Source organism: Synchiropus splendidus, chromosome 7 (genome assembly GCF_027744825.2).
Source record: "Synchiropus splendidus isolate RoL2022-P1 chromosome 7, RoL_Sspl_1.0, whole genome shotgun sequence".
Lineage (NCBI taxonomy): Eukaryota > Metazoa > Chordata > Actinopteri > Syngnathiformes > Callionymidae > Synchiropus > Synchiropus splendidus.
This window is the reverse complement of record NC_071340.1, coordinates 7,634,202-7,652,968: the sequence shown is the minus strand read 5'-3', so window position 1 is coordinate 7,652,968 and position 18,767 is coordinate 7,634,202. Positions and strand designations below refer to the sequence as shown.

Genomic DNA, 18,767 nt, shown 5'->3' with positions numbered 1-18,767 from the left:
GGAGAAGAGGCATAAATACGAACGTGATCGGAAGAGTTTCACCTCTCAAATGAATGCTTTGCCATGATTATTTAAAAAAATAAAAAATAAATAAATAAAACTATTAATATGATAAACAGCTGGTTCAGAGCTTTATTTGGAATCCACACACACCTTGACTCCATTCTCCAAACTACAGTAACTACCACAGAACTGTTGGGGTCTCTATATCCCCAATAATTCCCTAAAACATGACATGACTTCCTGGATTGGATACAGGTTGATGGGGACAACAAAATAAAAGAAATGCAGTTTAGATGGCCCCACCATCTACAGATCACATCCCAGCTCCTACCCAAAATTGATCCGACAAGTGTAATAAAGATGAAGCTGATTTTATTCTCTCTGTAGGGAGTTGTATTCACGTTCAGTATGTCTGGACAAAGGCAAAAACTTTGGACTGAAAACCAGAATGTTTAGTTCTACGATTACTGCCATTTCAAATGGAAAACAAAAAACAATCAAAGACTCAATATCATGACTAACACAGACAGGAAACATTTTCTGCCAAGATGGACCTGCAATAAGGCAATACTGGAATGGATCAATGTTGTGATGGACATTCCTATCACCATGTGTGGAAGCCATTCCGTGGCTGTGTGTTTTATGTGTTTTAGTTAAATAGGTAAACCATGCATGCATATACAAACAACACAGTTTAATGTCCACTCGTCAATAAATGCGTGAGGAAAAAAAAGAAGACACTTTGCTTAGTTTTTTTAAGAAGGTTTATAAAAAAAGATTCTCACGTTGCAGGGCAAAGGTCCCGTAATTACAGTAAATACATTTTTACAAAGTGATGCAACATAACTTCAATTGTCATGGAGATAACCCGAGTCAATCTCTAAGTAACACGGTAATGATCCAGAAATTAAACCTCATATACCACATGGGTTTTGATCTGCACCCGAACTGTCAGGGAATCTCTTGAGAGTTTACATGAATATTGTGCGTACTCGGATTGTAACAGACACAAAACACATGATCAAAACTAACTAACAAAAATATCTCTGCTTGCATTCATGGCTTGTAGTCTAAAGCTAAGCTACTTCTTATTTTCAGGAATAAAGCATAAAATAAATATTTTATGGCTCAAACAACTATAAATAATCCCAGATTCATCAGTACAACATCAAGCAGCAGATCCGACAGTCGGTCTCACTTGCTGGACTCCACACATATGAACCGAACGTCAGTTGTCATGACCAACATGGCTTCCAGTTACCAAAGTCAATGTGAAAACAAATCTATGGCTAAGTATGACACTGATGATGTGGAAGGCAGTTCAGTTACAATGATGATCTTTGTTGATGTTAAATTAGCCTCACAAGCTTTTTTTTAATCCCATCAATTTCACAGAAACTGTCATGATACCAGCAGTAGGCAAGTTTAGAATGAGTTTCAAAAAAATATTCAACTGTGTCAGTTGAAAAGATATGCTTGAACCAAGTGTGAGCAGAAACCTTTTGAGGCAAGTTGATATCAAACACTGCAATGAAAATAGGTCAACATGAGGTCACATAAACAAGTGGGCTCCACAGAAACAGCACTCACTTCCTCAACAGATAAAATGTTTGTTTCCAAAAGCCACTTAAAGCCTACTGCGAATTCAGTGACGTATGTACATGTACATAATATATGTCATATAGATCTTCAAAATCTATAGCAGCAAAAAGTGATGTTTTTTTTAATGTGGCCATGTCAGTATCAAATAATCTGAATGGATTATTTCAACTATTGATAGGAAAGTTTAGCTCAAGTCGTAGTGCCATAATAACGGGCAATAGGTTCATAAGCTCCTGTCAGTCTTTCCAGAAGTTTAGAAGTTGCATCCATTTATGGCTTCCTTTCAACACAACAACACTTCTCTTCCAGGTTGGAACACTGTTGTGTACCGTAAGTTTCTCCTTTCTCATCAACACAGAAATTCAACAATGCAACACCAAACCCATTCAATTTTTGTGTTTGAATTAGAACTTAATTTAAACAGAATTTAATCTCATTTCTAAAGTACTATATATATGTTATTGCTAACCCCACTAACTGAAAAAAAAAAACAATAGTAATGTCAAGGCAGTAAAGTATGAAACCAAGTGTAAAGGGCACATGTGGTATGGAGAAATGGGGTTCTAAACCCTAAATCAAGAGTTTATATACCACTCTTATGTATTAAAACAGAGCCCGACCCTTTTAAATCTCCATTATTTTTCCCAAACCATGGTAGCCCTTCCCCATATTTTGGTCATCAGATGGATACACATGAAACATAAACAAGCAACGGTCAATTAGAAGAGTGTTCTTATACATCCAGGTCTAGATTTCTTTTTGGTATGCAAAGAGATGCAGGAGGTAAACATGTCTTCTGAAGAAGAAACAAACTTTCATGAGAACATGAGGAATACAGCCATCGTTCCCTGATTGTGCTTCTGAAGAATAAACCTCAACAAGTCAGGTTCATTAGGAACCTCAGAAAGTCAAGCTAAAACAGCTGCTGTCCAGTGAGGTTCTGAGGGGTTCCCACGGATTGCATGTTCGGTTCAGGATCATCGCCGTCTCCCATCATAAAAACAGAGGCCGCTGCCAGCACACTGCATAACGGAAACAAGCACAGAATCTTCTGATGAACTAACTTGTATGATGATGCTCAGCCTGCATCCACACTACCAAGTTTTATTGTAAAACTACAAGCTCCAGAAACACCCTTAATGATGCCATCAAAAAAGATTTTTTTTAATTAAAAAGATGTTTTTAAAACAAGGACTCATGAGTCCAGCTAAGGACAGTTACAGCAGGGAGGAACTAGGATGTGTATAGGACACTTCTGAGGGATTTCAGGTGCATCCTGCTAAAAAGAGGTGGTTCTCCAGGATCACACTGGGCTGGAGACAATCCCAGCTTCGGACAGAGGGAAGACTCAGGAGAGTAGCTGAGACAAAAAGATAGCAGTGTGGATGCAGCTCCGCTCAGAACATCAAAAATGACAGGGAACATTGAAAGCCTTTCATCCTAATTGAGGAATCACCTTCACAGCTCACACTTTCACTCAAAAATAAAGGGGATCATTGTTCAAGAACCGATGCCACCCATTCTTCATGTACTGCATGTGAGAACTGATGGAGCGGTTGTGCGTACCTGCCGCACATCAGGCCTACTCCCTGATATCAAGTGGATTATTATATAAGCCAAGTTTTGAGGGGTTTTCCATCAACTTCCACTTTAGTAGCTTGCTCTGTCCAGAACCTGCTGATATCAGTCTTTTTAAGCAAAAAACAAACAGCTTTCCAGTGGCACCGAGGGCTAACCCAGCTGTATCTGTCCCGAGTAGGTGGTGAGAAGGAGCATGATGGCAAAGCCCGTCAGCAGCCCGGCATTCTGGATAGCAAAGGCGAGGAGGAAGCTGCTGCCGCCTGCGTCCTCTTCCTCACGACTCACCTCGTTCATCTCCGGAAACTAAAGGGAGAGAAAACCACACGACAATGAGTGGTCTCTGTGAACAGCGTCAGACTTCTATGGTGTTATGTTGTTCACATATTTCAGTGGGTCAGCTAGAATCAACACATTCTCAGGTCCCCAAAATGACATTTGATGATTGAAATATAAGAGGAACGGACCATGTCTGCCAGGGCGATGTAGAGAAACATCCCGCCAGCAAGAGCGAAGATCCAGTTGGGTGAGAAGCTGTTGCCGGCCAGGATGCCGAAACCCATGCCCAGGTAGCAACAGCAGGCCGAGAGGAAGTTAAAGAAAAGGGCTTGTTGTATGCTCATGCCTGCGTTCAGCAAAATCACAAAGTCTCCTAGAGTGCAGAAAGAGAAGAGACAAGAGGAATGAATTACAGCAGTGCATGGAATAGGACACATTTGGGGCTCGGACCTAAAGTGATTAATTTTGATGAATTACATATATACATAAATCATCAACATAGAAACACAGATTAATTGCATATAAGCTTCATTCTTCATGCATTCAGGTGCGCCACACGATACAACGGGAGGCTAAATGAGGTAGCACCAATAGATGGAAATTTCAAGCTTAAAAAACTTGGCCAGAAGCAGCGCTCATCACTGACGTTCAAGCTTATGCTCACAGAATCAACTGAAATTCTGGTGTCAAATGTTTAGAGGCGATCAATCACAATTCGCTTAACATAAACCCTAGAATTAATTAGATCAGATTAGATTAGAGTCCCACCTCTAGTACAAACATTTTGGTCTTGGCTGCCACCCAGATTAGTATTAAATTCCATGTACACATCGGCTTAAAATATTCAACAATCAAGTTTTTTGCCTCACTGTACAACACAATATTAACCTTCAATTTGATTTTTAGTAACTTTTCACTTCACTCATAGTCGTTTGAACTTTTTCAAAGTTACACTGATCCAAACCCAGCTCACCAAGCTCGTGTGGAAACTCTTCGCAAAGAATGGCCACCGATGTGCTGATGCCCTGGAAGACAGAGGCAGTGAAGGAGGCACCAATGGCCAGGCCATCTATAAAATTGTGCAGGCCGTCGCTCAGCGTGATCATCCAGGCCAGAGTGCCGATGTCAGAGTAGTTTGTCCCTTTCAGCCAATAGCAGCCTCCACCTCCCCTACGTCCCGAGTGCCCTGCACTGTCTGGATTCTCTGCATCCTAGGGTGAATAGATTTTGGGATACATTAGCACACATGTTCATTAAATAATTCAGACAAAATGGGCGTTGATTTTACAAGAGCATCTTGTTTGTACATCAAACGTGCAGTAGTTGATGCAGCTCTCTCTTGCAGTACTCCACTCACTGCTGTGCTGTGCTCACCTGTGGCGTCTGCGCAGGACTCAGCATCAACTCTCCCTCTCCAGCGTCCACTTTTCCCAGAGCTAGATTACTCGCTTCACCATTCTGCTGCAGCTTCTCCTTCTCACCTTCCTCCCCGTTCTGGTCCGGTGTCGGGTAATGATTGCCGTGAGAGTAGTGACTGTGACCGTGGCTCTAAAGACAGAAACAGAGAGAGAGCGACAGAGAGAGAGAGACAAAGAGAGAGAGACAGAGCGAGAGAGACAGAGCGAGAGAGACAGAGCGAGAGAGAGAGAGAGACAGAGACAGAGAGAGAGAGAGAGAGAGAAGTTACGACTACTGGAGGATATACAACAAGACCCAGCAGTCTCTTTTCACGCTCACCGATTCCATACAAGCTAAAAATTGAAACTCAAATGGGGGGAAAACACATTTTCAGAATGTTTAATACTGATAGGCTCTAAGGTTCTTCTGACAAATTTGGAGTCGATAAGTATCTTTGGACTCAGCACTGTCTGCACGCACAGTTGAGCTACTGTGGGTCAGAGAGCACACTTAATTGGTTCAGCAGGTCGCTGCGGCAGGCTCTAATAGGAAGCTTTAACGGAAGCGGTCGCACAGCAAAGATGCCACAAGAGAGAGCTCATCTGCGCAATGCCACATCCACACACCATCAGTGAGCTTAATCAGCAGAACTTGAGAAGGTAGAATGACCATGATGCTGAACCATGAACCTGACTGACAAAAAGAAATTAAGACATTAATGGACTGTAGATTTACAGATGGATTTTTATCGTAATGAGGTCAAACTAATTCTAGTTCCGTCACACTAATAGCTTGAGTCTGCTAAGCAGCAGAGGTTGGTTAAGTTTATAATGCAGGACAAATGCTGGGTGGTGAGGTCTGAGATGCAGTCATGCTCTCCCAGTTTCACACATGAGTATCACAACAACATGTGTCATACATTTTAGCTCTGATTGGTGGATCATAATAGTCATATTATTCAGCTCTCTGGGATGATGACATCACTGCCAAGTACAATATAATGGTCGCGACTATAGATGCCCTATGCATACCTGAACTACTCATTTGAGAAACAGAGGCCTTCATTGTCATTGAAGTAGAAGACAAGGTACAAGAATGTGTTAATGTGATGAGCTAAGTTAGTGGGACGCTGATCACTGGCTGGGAAATGCCAAAAGAAGAACAGACAAATGTTAAGTGTCTTCTAAAGTTGACACTTAACATCTCCAGACTGTAACATGTGTTTACATAACTGATACAATACACTGTACTCACCCCATTCTTCTGTTTGAGAAGCACTTTCAGGATTTTTTCAGTGAAGAAGAAGAGGTAAAAGCCCCCAAACACTACTGCACTCTTGGACACATAGAAATCCACCAAGGGGTCAAAGCCAAAGGCCTAACATAGGGAAGGAGAAAAACATCAAGTAAGTTTTGAATGCTGAAGGCTGCAGGCAGTTTTGCAGATTCTTTAAAAGGGCCCTCATGACCACATCTTACTCTTCAGTAATGACATCTCACATACTACCAGAAGCAGAATTGGAAATGTTTGTCATTTCAAAGTTATAACAAGCTAAAGTTTCCGTAATGGCTGCTGCGCTCAAAACGTTACGTTAAACTACAAAGAACTACAAACATGGGGCATGAACTGCCCACATGAATCGCTTCAGGAATGTCAACACGGAAGCATTAAAGGCAGCTTAAACGAACCTGTTTATTAATGGAAATCATCATCTTGGTGAGATACTACAGTTCTTTTTAACATGTAAGCTACACATACAGTAGTTAGTGCAATGACAAAACCATGTGACTCAGAGCAGGCTGCCAGTTCCTTTTCATTGTTGGCATTGTTTTTTTCGTCTCATAAACATGCAAACATTTTGAATTTGGAGAGTCATTCGTTGTATTCTAGGATCCCTTTGGAGATCAGCTTTCAGTTGTTAGTTCGAGTGTGCGTGTGAGAGTAGGAGATATTCAATTGTTGATTTAATACAAACATATAATGATTATTGGTTTCTACGTTGTGTCCTCAGGCACTAATAACCATTATTCAAATCTTTCATTCACCTGCTCCTTTAAGCTAAGAATATGTCGCAGTCTGTTCAGCTTTCAAGACGATATTAAGAAGCGGTTAAAAATGTGTTCCTTTTGGAAAGGATCACATTTTGTGCAGATATTTCTACTAGATTAACTGAGAGATTGGATGACACTGACACATTCAGTTAAGGCGACATGTCATGTTCATAACACTGTTGCTATGGTTTCCATTCGTGGTCCCCTTTATATATAATATCAATTCATGACAATAAGTCAGCCATTCACATATTATAAGAGAAGTAATGGCACAGATGAAATAACCAGTTAGCACCAAAAAGTGTTTCTAATTAAAAGCATATTTAGCTGTGGTGATTGGTTCATATTTTGCCAGCAACATTTTGACAAACATATCTTCTTCAAAAACAGGATTATGACCCAAACACGGAGGTAATCTGAAGAAGCTGCAGCTACATTAACACGGCAGCATCGACAGTACCTCAGGGATGAGCTGAAACAGGGCGTTGGAGTAGAGCGTGCCAATGGCCAGGGCTATGAAGTAGAGCAGCAGCCGTTTGTAAAAGGTTTTCTTCATGAAGGGCACCACGCTGGCCCCGATCAGCGAGCACAGAGAGATCAGTGTCACACACAGGAGCCCATAACCCCACACTGAACGGCGTTGAAGAGACAAGTGAGAGGAGGGAGAGTAACAGAGACAAAATTGTTAGTCAGGATTACTAGAAATGAATCACCAGAACAGGAGAAATAAATTGAAGACAGCTTGATGTTAACTTCCTGGAAAGAAAGTGAAAATTAAATACATTCAACCTGAGGAGAGAAAAAGACCATTAGTCTTTCCCGAGACAACAAACACCATGTCTCAGGGAAGAGCAGCGGAGGTGACACCACTTTTCTCAGGCAGTCAGGGTTAGTGTGTCTTTTCAACTGTTGAATCATTCATTCGTTCGTTCGCTCACTCTGGTGGAAAGGATGCCAATTATAGTGAAAACAGACTGTATCAACACCTTGTGTACTGACACACAGAGACATTGTTCAACTCCACTCAGTGGCTGACACCTTTGCCCTCTAGATAAATACATGGTACAGGGGTAGATTTTTTTTGTTTGTTTTAATGAAGGAAGAGAAACCGTTTTTCTTTGTTCTTAGAGGTTATTTGCCATCTAAATGATGTATGTAGCTGTAGGTATTTGGTTTCATTTCATTTTCATCATAACGTCACATTATTGAAACCTTCATATTAATTTAATTCATGTCCAGTTTTTTTCTCATAAGTTATCAAATCTCACACAGTAATAAAGTAGCATCATATCAAAGCAGAATGTTGTTTTAGTCAAATTTATAACAAGCTTAAATTTGCAAATGGCTGCCTCACTCAAAGCCCTCTGTTACAACTCCAAAGAACTACAAACATGGGGCATGAACTATGCATGTGAGTCACTTCCGGTTTCAGGGATCACAAATGTCAATCACCGGAGCATTTTAAGCTGCTTACAGGAATGTTTCTTGTTGTTAAGAAATCTCTCTAAATCTTTTCCTAAGTTCCTTTGCACATGGAGGCATTTTGAATTTGGAGAGTGATTTGTTGTATTTCTACCTCTCATTAGAAGGTTTGTGAGTGTGTGTGAGAGTGGGTGTAATCGTGCGTTGACTCAGGAGTTATATTTAATTGTTGGTTTAATATATATATACATGATGATTAGTGGTTTCTACATCATCTCCTCAGCCGCTGTATTTCCAACCGTCTAGTAACAGCTCTTCTTCTCATTCCCCTTTCCTTTAAGTTAAGCATGCGTAGCAGTTTCTCCAGGATTTGTTGAAATGTTTGTCCTTAGTTCAAAGTTTTTGTCATCCAGGAGGACTTTATTGCCGTTTTAGTAAGTTGCAAAATCATAGTACTCACTTCAACTACAGCAGCTCTGCTGAAGGCTTATTTTGAGAACTGAATTACTATGAAATGGATGAACATCGTTCTTAAAGACTGACACCATCAGTCACAGTGTAGTTCTATCTTGACAACACTGTTGACAACTTTTAAACCATGGGTTACGTTTCAGGGTCTCCCTTAAACAATAACGAAGGATGCAAAAAAAGAGAATGAATTTCAAAACCCTGTTCAAATGATTGAAAAAGAAAACCCGAACTACAGCATTGAGACCTTTCTATGGTGATATCATAGATGTCACCACCTGTTGGCCTCATAGCCAGCATCTCAAGTCTATATCTTAACAAACAGAAAGAAGTCATCATGTGATGTGTGAAGCTGGGCAGCTTCAATGAAACCACAAGTCCCCAACAGTGCTTATTACAGAGAGAGAAAACAAAGGCAGGAAGGAGTTGAGGGAAACGACCAGAGGACATTCTCAGGAGTTCTGGGCTGAGGCTGCACTTTTTGACCGCTTCAATGAGCTGCAGACAGTCTAGAGTGAACCTACAATCTGAGGCTGAGATAAACGAATGGATGTCAAACCTCTGGCAGCAGCTGCAGGACGGCGGTGGAGTAGAGTGTGCCGATGGCGAGAGCGATGAAAAAGGACAGCGCATATTTCATGCAGCGCATCTTCATCAGAGGCACAACCAAGATTCCATTGAGCGCGAAGGCATTGACCAATGTCACGCTCAGGAAAGCAAAGCCCCACACTTGAAGGCGGGAATTTGGTTAGGGAAAAAAAATGCATTATTTAGACAATGGTGGCTTAGCAATACATCACAAGAGGTACACATGCAATCATAAAAATCTCTGACATTATTTTGTGACAGATGACGGACCTGGTGTAAATAGGACAAAACTCCAACATAACTACCATGATTCATATTAGATTGTAAATCAATGGTGAAAATCTTTTGCTGGCTTTGTATTAAAATATCATTCATGAATTCACCAGCCATTAATCTGTTGTGTACGCTGAGATGGATATCGAGTGACCGGCAGAACATTTCTGGCTAGCACAGCATTTTCACCTGGCTCTTCCAGAAGTGGAGAGGTTTTATATTGTTCTTTTGGTGGTTTTGCTGCATTCAACTCCATTTCATTACTGCAGCACTTTTCAAAATGTGTTGCTGTATTTTGAACAATGAAAACGCAAAACTAGCAATACAAATAAAACAGCAACTCTTATGAGGTGAAACAGTGGGATAGAACTTTAAATTAATTGATCAATGAGTGGTGCATATGATTCAGCAACAATAGTTGATTCCACTTTCCTAGAAAGGAAACAAAAGATGAAATAGGAATATTAAAAATCTCCAAAAGTTATCAGGAACAGATGAGTCCTTACAACAGCTGGTGTCCTGCCGCTGCCAGGTTCCTGCAAAGAAAACAGCTCCGCAGCCAAAACAAGCTGCCTGCAGGGGCAAGTGTGAGAAAGGACAAGGGAATGTGAAAGGATGATTTTGGAAAGTAAAAAGTAACTGAGTGCAGACTGAGGCTCGCCGTCTTCTTTGGCTAAAGAAGGTCAAATAAAATTGATTCACTGCAAGAGTGAAACTGTAACGGAGCAGGTTAGGTTCCCATGGTGAGCACAGATTCAACGGATGAACACAATTAAACACGGTACAGTTAAAACAGTATTTGAAAAGCATCATCAACACATAGGTTCAACCACCGACAGTATTTTCAGGGCAGCAGAGTAGCTGCAGACTCACTAAGGAAAAAAATGTTTGACAGGGATGGAGAGCCATTTATGACTTTCCGGCAACTTCATTGATTTCAGTCAACTGCATCTCAGATTCAATAATTATACTTCATATGTGTACATGGATTCCAATCAGATCATAATCATCATAAGGTTTCAGTATGCTATTAAAAAGTAACTCACTAAAAATAGACATTCCGAAATATAAATAATCCCCAGAAAGCGAGCCCAACATTTGCCGAACAAGCAAAACTAGGGGTTGAAAGGATGTCAGTGTGAGTAGCCAAGGATGATGTGGAAATAAGAGAGCAATCACAGACATGGATGACAGCTTGTTTCCTCGTCCACTGAAATATGATGCAGCTCTCGATGTTTGGTTTATATCAAAGAATCATAGAAACACAATCCTTTCTTATCTTTTTTTTTTTTAACTGTCCTTTTTTTTTTATGAACCATCATTACTTCTGCCACTTCAGCAGTCTCTAGGCAACAAGAACCTCCTTGGAGATGCAGATCGATGAGGGAAAAGCCAATTTATGCTCTCATTCTTTTGAGTCTCTATTTTAAGATTAGCAGTGCACATTCCAAGTTTGCTTCAAATGAATGCTCAACTTGAATCACTGTTTCTGTACTTCAACTTGCGAACATACTTGTCAAAATCTGAGCACTTAACATAATAACTATGAGAACTTGTTACCTTCACCACCACTGGGTCGAGGAGAGGTCTCGTCACTGAGCTGCTGCTCTTTCTGAGCCCTGCAGGTTCCAGCGTCCAACTGTTGCAGCATGGTAGGACACAGCTCCTGCAGACCCTGACCGTCCAGGCGAGACTGCTCACCCATGCTGTAGACGGCCAGAATGTCCGCAGACAAACACTGAGGGCAAAGAAGTCAGTGTCACATAACCAGCCAGCTTTCGCGTTTGGCAGTATATTTGCTTGATGCATATGTAAACTAACAATTGTAGCGATGACTGACATGTGTACATTCAGACAGGTTTAAATGGTACCAAAAGCAAAGAACTCCAAGTACAAAACCGGAATATTAGTCGGCTTAAAAGATAACTGAACAATTACGGTTTCTATGTAAACTGTAACATTTATCTCGATCAAATCAAAACGTCATGGATTTATTTCAGTTGTTCTTCTTTCTAAGTACATCAACAAGTGCGTGAGTGAAACCTCTCTGGCACTAATCATGTGAAAAATGTTAAAAATGTCATCCCTGGGCCGACTCAGCTTATAACTCCAGCAAGACATTTTTTCCGAGAATATTCATATCAGAGATTATACTGCTAACATAGTGTAGACAAAACAGGTACATCTAGGAAAACTTTGGAGGCACCAGAGGTGCTTGACCTCAGTCTCCTGAATCCAGCTACAACAGCAGATTGATAGACTTAAACTCCAGAAGCCATACAGCATATGCTTAATCTGCATATTTGTCATTAAATATTTGCTAAAACTAAACATTCACAGTTTCTAAGAAAGCTAAGGGGGTTAAGCTTAATTTACAACTCAATTTACAGAATTTGAAATTGAGCGTGAAGTGACATACTAATTCTTCATGTAAGCAGCGATGACGATGTTATGCAAACAAGTGTGATGTGTCATCTAATTCTGGGTACGGAAGAGAATAATTACAAGCTCGAAACATTATGCAGGCAGCACTTTTTCCACAACGGAAAAGATGATGCATCTTTGCTTAATGGGGATTTCAGTATCGGTCACATGGTGAAATGAATAACATCAATCTATTCTTGTGTATCATTCAAAATAAAGAGCTCACTAAGAAAACAAGGTGCATGACAAATAGCAATGGAGAATACAATTCACAGCCATGGATATCCACAGATGGCATTATCCACCTCTGTCGGGGGTCATTTGTTTATTTCACAAGCAAGAGACAATGGCTGAGGCCCTCACCTTGGAGCTGTTCAGTTTCGGTGTCACACTAGTTGGTGTCTCTGCCACGCTGCTATTTCTATGATCTCCAGCCGCCTGGCCCTGGCTGAGGAGCGAAAGGAGGGAGCGCAGCTGCGGCACGGTGATGGTGCCGTTATCGCCATAGCGGTCCAGCAAGTCCTGCAGCACCTCTGCTGGGGTCTGTGTCTGGGTATCTGCTTGACTGGCCACCAGGCCCCCAGGGCACAGTAGTGCAGCCAGCAACAGGAAGACGACTGAGTGGAACAGGGTGAAGATGGAGGACGTGCAGCCATGACTGGACCAGATGTGCATGATGTCCTGAATGGCCAAAGGATGTTGTTCTGTTGAAGGAACAGAATGATGTCAAAATAGTGGGGAATGCTCATCGGCAATTCCAAGACACCGTCTGCTTGAACAAGGGGCATCATTGTCATTATGATGGTCCTTTTCACAAGTCTGACAAACTGTTACTGTTATTGAATGGCTTATAGAACCCTCTGAAAATGTTTCATAAAAGGTTTGCAGTTGTAGTGTTAATTCCTAACCTTAGTTGGTGGGGACGGCAACAACAGAGTTTACATGGCAAACTCACTGTCCAGCGGCCAAGTCATTTTATGTCCATTATCCAATAATTAAAAGTGGAACTAACATCACACTCTGGTGAACTTAAGTCATTGAAGAAATGCCAGGTACATATTTGTATAGTTAAAAAAAACATCTTGTCCAATACCTGTTTGTCACCCGTTGAACAAACTGTCACAAACCTGGTTTACTCTCCATCACTCGTAGAACTGCCCCACAGTGGGACTAACAAATGCCATGTCATCTAATCTAATTCATGGTGCGGTTGTTAGTGTCGCTTAGTAAGACAGAACTTGATTCTCCTCGCTTATAGTTGGGAGTCCATGTGGAGAGTTAGACTGGATCAATAGCACCATTCACTGCTCACCTTATCCAACAGACTCTCTACTGATGGCTGGTGGTGCAGAAAACTCCTGGGTCTGTATGTCAGTCTGAGGGCTTAGAGTGAATGGATTGATGCCCACGGGTTAGGGAGGAAATGGGAGTACAACAAATTCTTGAAGACAGCAGCCAAGCTTCAGCAGTGCACTGGACTGTTGGGGATAAGAGAGGCAGAAAAAAATATGGTTAACTGCGCAGTAAGGAACACTGGCTTGGCAAACAAAACAGGAAGAAAATCAGAGCACAAATGCCAACTAGAACCACAGAGCTATGCAATGAGCCCAAAGCATGGCACTCCCTCCCGAAAACTGTAACTTACTTTCCGTGTCAAATTATTTGGAGCTATTTAAAGACCTAGCGGTGGAGTGGAAACAACCCAAGCCGGACTGTCAATAAATAATCTCTCTTCTGTCACCACAAGCCACTGTACACATCATGGGTTCATTTAAGCTGGTAGACACAATGTTGGAAAAACCATGAAGCTTATGTGCGTGTACATAGCTCTTAAAACAAAGCCACATTCTGGCCAGCCAACGCACAACACATCATAAGGATGTGCTCCAATTACAGTGACAGATCTGTATCTATAGGAACTTGGAAGTGAAAAGATAAGTGTCAGCATGTAGCGTATCACAACAACCAGTCACCGCTTCATTGCACAGCAGGCAATGCAGGTGTCCTCAGATAGGCATTGAACCCAAGCGAACAGAAGGTCTAGAAAAGAGCCTGTTTCTCACTGACACCTGAAGCATCTGAAGCATCTGCATTGCATGCTTGAGTCACAGATACTAAAGAATGTAAGAACATTTTCTAAACTTAATGAAGGATCCAACAATCCAGAACAAATAATAAAATTAAAATTTTTATTATTTGTTTTACTTGTTATTTAAACAAGTGTATTTATGAGACACTTTATTTGATAAATCGATAAGCTATTCAAAGAGAAATGCGAAATATAAAAGAGAAAGGTTGAATAAAACACTGGAATGTCTTTTTTTTTTTCACTGGGCTAATAAATGTAATTTTTCTTTAGTTTTAATGCCATTTTACATAACTATAGTTTTATTTGTCCTATTTCCTTAAGAGCGCAGCCTCATTAACTAAAATAACCTTTACAAAAAAAGTCTAGACCAGCATTTTTGTGATACCATGTTTTTATAATTGTTTATCAAAACCGACCAAAAATACATCAACACCAGCTTTGGGTTGAGTTTAGATGTGTCGACTGGTGTTGGGACAGCAAACTCCAAAATTTTACGTAGTCAGCCTATCTTCATTTCTTATGAACAAAAGCTGTGTTTGGGTGTAACCCAGTCAGTCTAGATTTTGACTGACCTAAATCAAGGTGCGTCCGACATGCTAAAGGAAGGAATGCTTCCAGATCTCACAGCAGATTTCTTTATCCGTTATGAAACAGTGACATAACATACATTTACCTTTATAGAGCATTTATGGGGTGAACAAACAATGACATTTAAAGAAAAAAATGGGCTTTGCCTTAAATCTGCAGTCATCACTGAACCATCAGTACTCAGTGATGCTGTATCTACACAAGAGGTCCTGAACTTTAGACATGCAGTTGATAGTAGAGAAGAAACAGTGGCTATCTGAACCGAAACACAGATAGTGGCATTTATGCAATGAACACACGATGGTGACAATTTAGGTCAAATTATCCCACACGTCAATGCAAAATAAAACATCTTGAGACTTTGCATTAAGACACAACAGCAACCACCATCAGATGGAACAGAAGCTGGACTGGCAACGATAAAAGACTGTCTACTACAAAGTGCATGAAGCTCTGGCATGCATGATGTTCACGTCGGCGTGCTTGCCCTATCTATCAAGGGTGACCTAGACACCTACCAGACAACAGTGAGACGGAACAGGGGTCAGCATGTTGGTTAAAAAGTACTGTATAGTTTAAGTTCCAACTTGATCATCAGGTAATCATATGTCTTACTACTACACCAAATAATGCTACAGCTGCAGAATATTTTTGTTCTTGACAATTCCCAGGCCCAGCTCTAGCCAGCAGGGTCGGAGTCCCGCACCCTGTGACCCTGCCTGGCTAATCCAAGAATGAGACAGTGGACCAATGAACACTCTAGACAAGATGTCGGTCCTTATTTTCCTTTGATCACAGCCATCCTATTTGGTCAGGGGAAAATAAAGATAATTGTGGTAATAGGCACAGGGGATCCAAAATATTTTAATCTGAGACGAACCGGGAATGACCTAAGCGGTCCAGGGAAACAGAATACCCATCTCCTCTGACACATATATTTTTCATTACAATGAGGTAATGTTTGCATGTGAAAATGCACCGGTCAAACAATCGCGAATCTGGAACACTAGATAAATGTGAGAATTACTTGGCTAAAAGCGTTATTAGACAGTAGCAATGTTTCATAACTTAATCACAAGATGTGACTTTAATAATGACGGGAAACAAAACAGAATCGGGTTTCAACTGACCCAAAACAAAAACATCCAACAACAAACTCACTGTACTACCAGACTTTTAAAAAGAATGAATCGACTATATTTAACATTACAGTCTGGACTGTGTGTTCCACCCTGAGTGCTCTTCCTTTCGAATGAATGAAATGGAATTTATCCAAAAGTTACGGCTTCTACATTCCTGACAATCTCTCTCTCTCAAACTCTTTCTTCCGAAGTCAGAGAAGAGATGTGGTAACTTAACCCTTTCATTCATCAATCACACCAGTGGTTAACCTCCAGTGTCTTACCACATAGAGAGGCAGTATATGCAGCTGCACTTCCATCCTGATGGGGTACTTAGGCAACATTGGTCATTAGAGAGAAAGAAGGTACTAGCATCAACCCAAACCTATTGTCTTTCTAACATACAAATCTAAAATAGAAGAGCACCAATCTTTATCTCAACGGGTCGTGACTCCCTAAACAGACATTTCAATGTCAGCATGTCAGGTCAGATTGTTGTTTCACACACACGATGACACAAAACTCAGCAACAGGACCCACATGTGTGTGTGTTCACTTAAAGTCCAAGGCCTGTCCAGGTTGCGTAGATAAGAGTTGGGGGGGATAAAACCAGTGTCTGACAGCTCCAGTGTAAGCTTGTTCTGTGATTAATGGATTGGACTGTGACCCAAGTCTTATTTATATACTTCAACAATTAATAGAGCTAATATTGCACACACAAAATAGAACAGTTTAGACAAAGCGTAAACACCACCTGTCAGAAACTTTCCCTCCGCATCATCAACTCAGCTGACTGGGCTTAAAAGAGGTTCAGCAGAAACAGTGTAAAACTATTCCTATCTAAATACTAAATATTCAGAAAAAAAATAAATAAAGAGCAGTTTAACAAAATATAGATATTTAACACAAATACTATTTTAGTTATTTACTGAGTAACGTTTGTGCCATGTTAATTAAAAAAAAATAATAAATGTGTTTATATAGCAGAAAGATATAAATCCGCACTGTACCTTTGAGAAGCTCCCTGCCAATCAGCTGGCTCTCCAGCAGAATCGCTCTGGCATATCTCAATCCTCAACTCTTTATATACTTGCGGAGCAAAGGCCTGCCTCCCTCTGTACCTTTACACAGGATGATCTATAATTTTTGTCGGGTTTGTCTCCAGGCTGATATCATCAACCTAAACTGTCATTAGATAAGAGACTCATAGCTGCGGGAAACGTGTTGGTCCATCAAGCACGTCGTCCATTTGCTGCACTCATCCTGGCTGGTCAACAAAGAGCCATTAACCATAAAATTGAAGGGTACAGACATGACTGGACCTGCAATGACCAATTACCCCTGGCCACAAAGCATCTGGTAGGTGAAGCAAGGAGGAGGGAATTAGGCAGTGCTTGGCTGCTCCACCGTGTATATTACATAAAACACATGACTCTACCTGCATACTTTTTTATTTTACATGAATAACCTTTATCATAAATAAACAGGTGAAAAAAATGTTTGTTTAAAAGTTGGAATAAAAAAAAATCACCTCAAGACACAGAGGGCTTTCATGGGTAAAAATGATAGAGCAAAGAATGTTTCACATGAAAACCAACATGACTGTAATTGTGCTTTGCTCAGTACAATGTAGAATTATCTAACGTGTGGCAGATTACATTCGATAACATGAAGCAAAATCTTCACTGAAACAGTCGATAAAATTCCACTGTGAGTCAATGTCAAAGCTACAATCTCTTGCAGCATAAACCGGCTCTGTCACTCCGGTACAAGATTTGTCCTCTGCCAGGTCACAGGCGTAAGATAGCGTTTAATTCATCTGCTTTCCTATGGTTCCATTGCGAGACACTAATAATAATAAGAGTTCCACAGAATGAACAGCATAAAACAAGAAGTGCCACACATCCACACTTGAACAATAGTGCATCTAAAATGATGTAAATTTGGATGCTTAGGGCGTCAAATGGGTAGTATACAACGTTATTGACTTCTACTGGTCATTTTCTAAGAATGTCGACCCTCTTACGATAAGAGTTACTTGAAGAATGACAGAAATGTTGACTTTTTTCTCTCCTTTTCCTATATAACGTGGAGATCACGTGGTATTGAAACTCTTCTCTCAGCTCTTCTTCTGACCACAAACACTACTTCTGTCTGCTCTTTGCTCTGAACTTATTCGGAGAACCTAATGGAAATAAGAACAAGACAGTGAATGGATGTGTAGTACCACATGGACAGACGTTGAAAACGGTTTATTAGCTAAAGTTTAAACGGCCGCGTTGAGGTGGCGAGGGACAAGTTAGCCATCATCTGAAAGCACTCGAAATTTAACAATCGGGATGAGCAAACAACCAATTAAACAATGGGACAAAGGCATGTTGAAGACTGCAAGTTGACGGGTTGAGCTAACTAAAACAACTCTTAGATACAAGCAGAGTTGGTCGCTGGGTCAGTGGTGAAGCATCACTGACGGTCTGTGGCCAGCAGGGTCCATGTAAGCGGCTAGTTAAGAGCAGGTATATTGGCCTGACACTCACTAGCATCGCTAGTTAGCTTACCCGGTGATGCTCCAGAAGAAAGAAAGGAAGACTTGATGCTAACTCTTCCGCACAGCAGTGACTCTCTGGTCTTAGACATCCATAAATGTGTCGCGTAGTTGAATAAAAGTGTTCGACGTTGGCAACGGGATGTCGCCGGTGTGTTCAGGTTCTGTCACTATTCCTGCCATTCAAACAGAGCAGCGGCGGCGTGGACGAGGAGCTGGTGACGTCGACAAATGCCCCCTGTGACAACACGGACAACACCGCCTCTAGTGGTGAATAAGGGGGCTTATGCTTATTGACAGCCGCACACGTAGAATATCATTTTTTTTTAATTGGGAAA

The 18,767-nt window shown here is 41.0% G+C and overlaps 1 protein-coding gene across 3 annotated transcripts; it reads right to left on the bottom strand.

Moving 5' to 3' along the window:
* Window positions 1–396: 396 nt before the first annotated feature.
* On the bottom strand, window positions 397–18,657 carry slc39a14 (solute carrier family 39 member 14). Of its 3 annotated transcripts, none has more exons than XM_053871842.1 (10): window positions 18,443–18,657; window positions 13,399–13,564; window positions 12,450–12,790; window positions 11,223–11,400; window positions 9,361–9,530; window positions 6,115–6,237; window positions 4,837–5,010; window positions 4,436–4,673; window positions 3,651–3,835; window positions 397–3,489 (listed from the first exon to the last, which is right to left on the bottom strand). In XM_053871842.1, the coding sequence occupies exons 3-10, from the start codon at window positions 12,759–12,761 to the stop codon at window positions 3,337–3,339; spliced, it is 1,533 nt and encodes a 510-aa protein (XP_053727817.1). In that variant the 5' UTR covers window positions 12,762–12,790; window positions 13,399–13,564; window positions 18,443–18,657; the 3' UTR covers window positions 397–3,336. The 3 variants fall into 3 exon arrangements, with proteins under 3 accessions (XP_053727817.1, XP_053727816.1, XP_053727818.1); XM_053871841.1 differs by lacking the exon at window positions 9,361–9,530 and adding an exon at window positions 7,372–7,541; XM_053871843.1 differs by lacking the exons at window positions 9,361–9,530; window positions 18,443–18,657 and adding exons at window positions 7,372–7,541; window positions 16,895–17,057.
* Between the last annotated feature and the right edge of the window lie 110 nt (window positions 18,658–18,767).

Coding starts and splice junctions, on each gene's coding strand:
- slc39a14 (XM_053871842.1), bottom strand. CDS start 12,761: ATGCACATCTGGTCCAGTCATGGCTGCACGTCCTCCATCTTCACCCTG. Junction 3,836..4,435: donor AGAGTTTCCACACGAGCTTG/GTGAGCTGGGTT, acceptor TCTGCACTCTAG/GAGACTTTGTGATTTTGCTG. Junction 3,490..3,650: donor ACATCGCCCTGGCAGACATG/GTCCGTTCCTCT, acceptor CTCTCCCTTTAG/TTTCCGGAGATGAACGAGGT.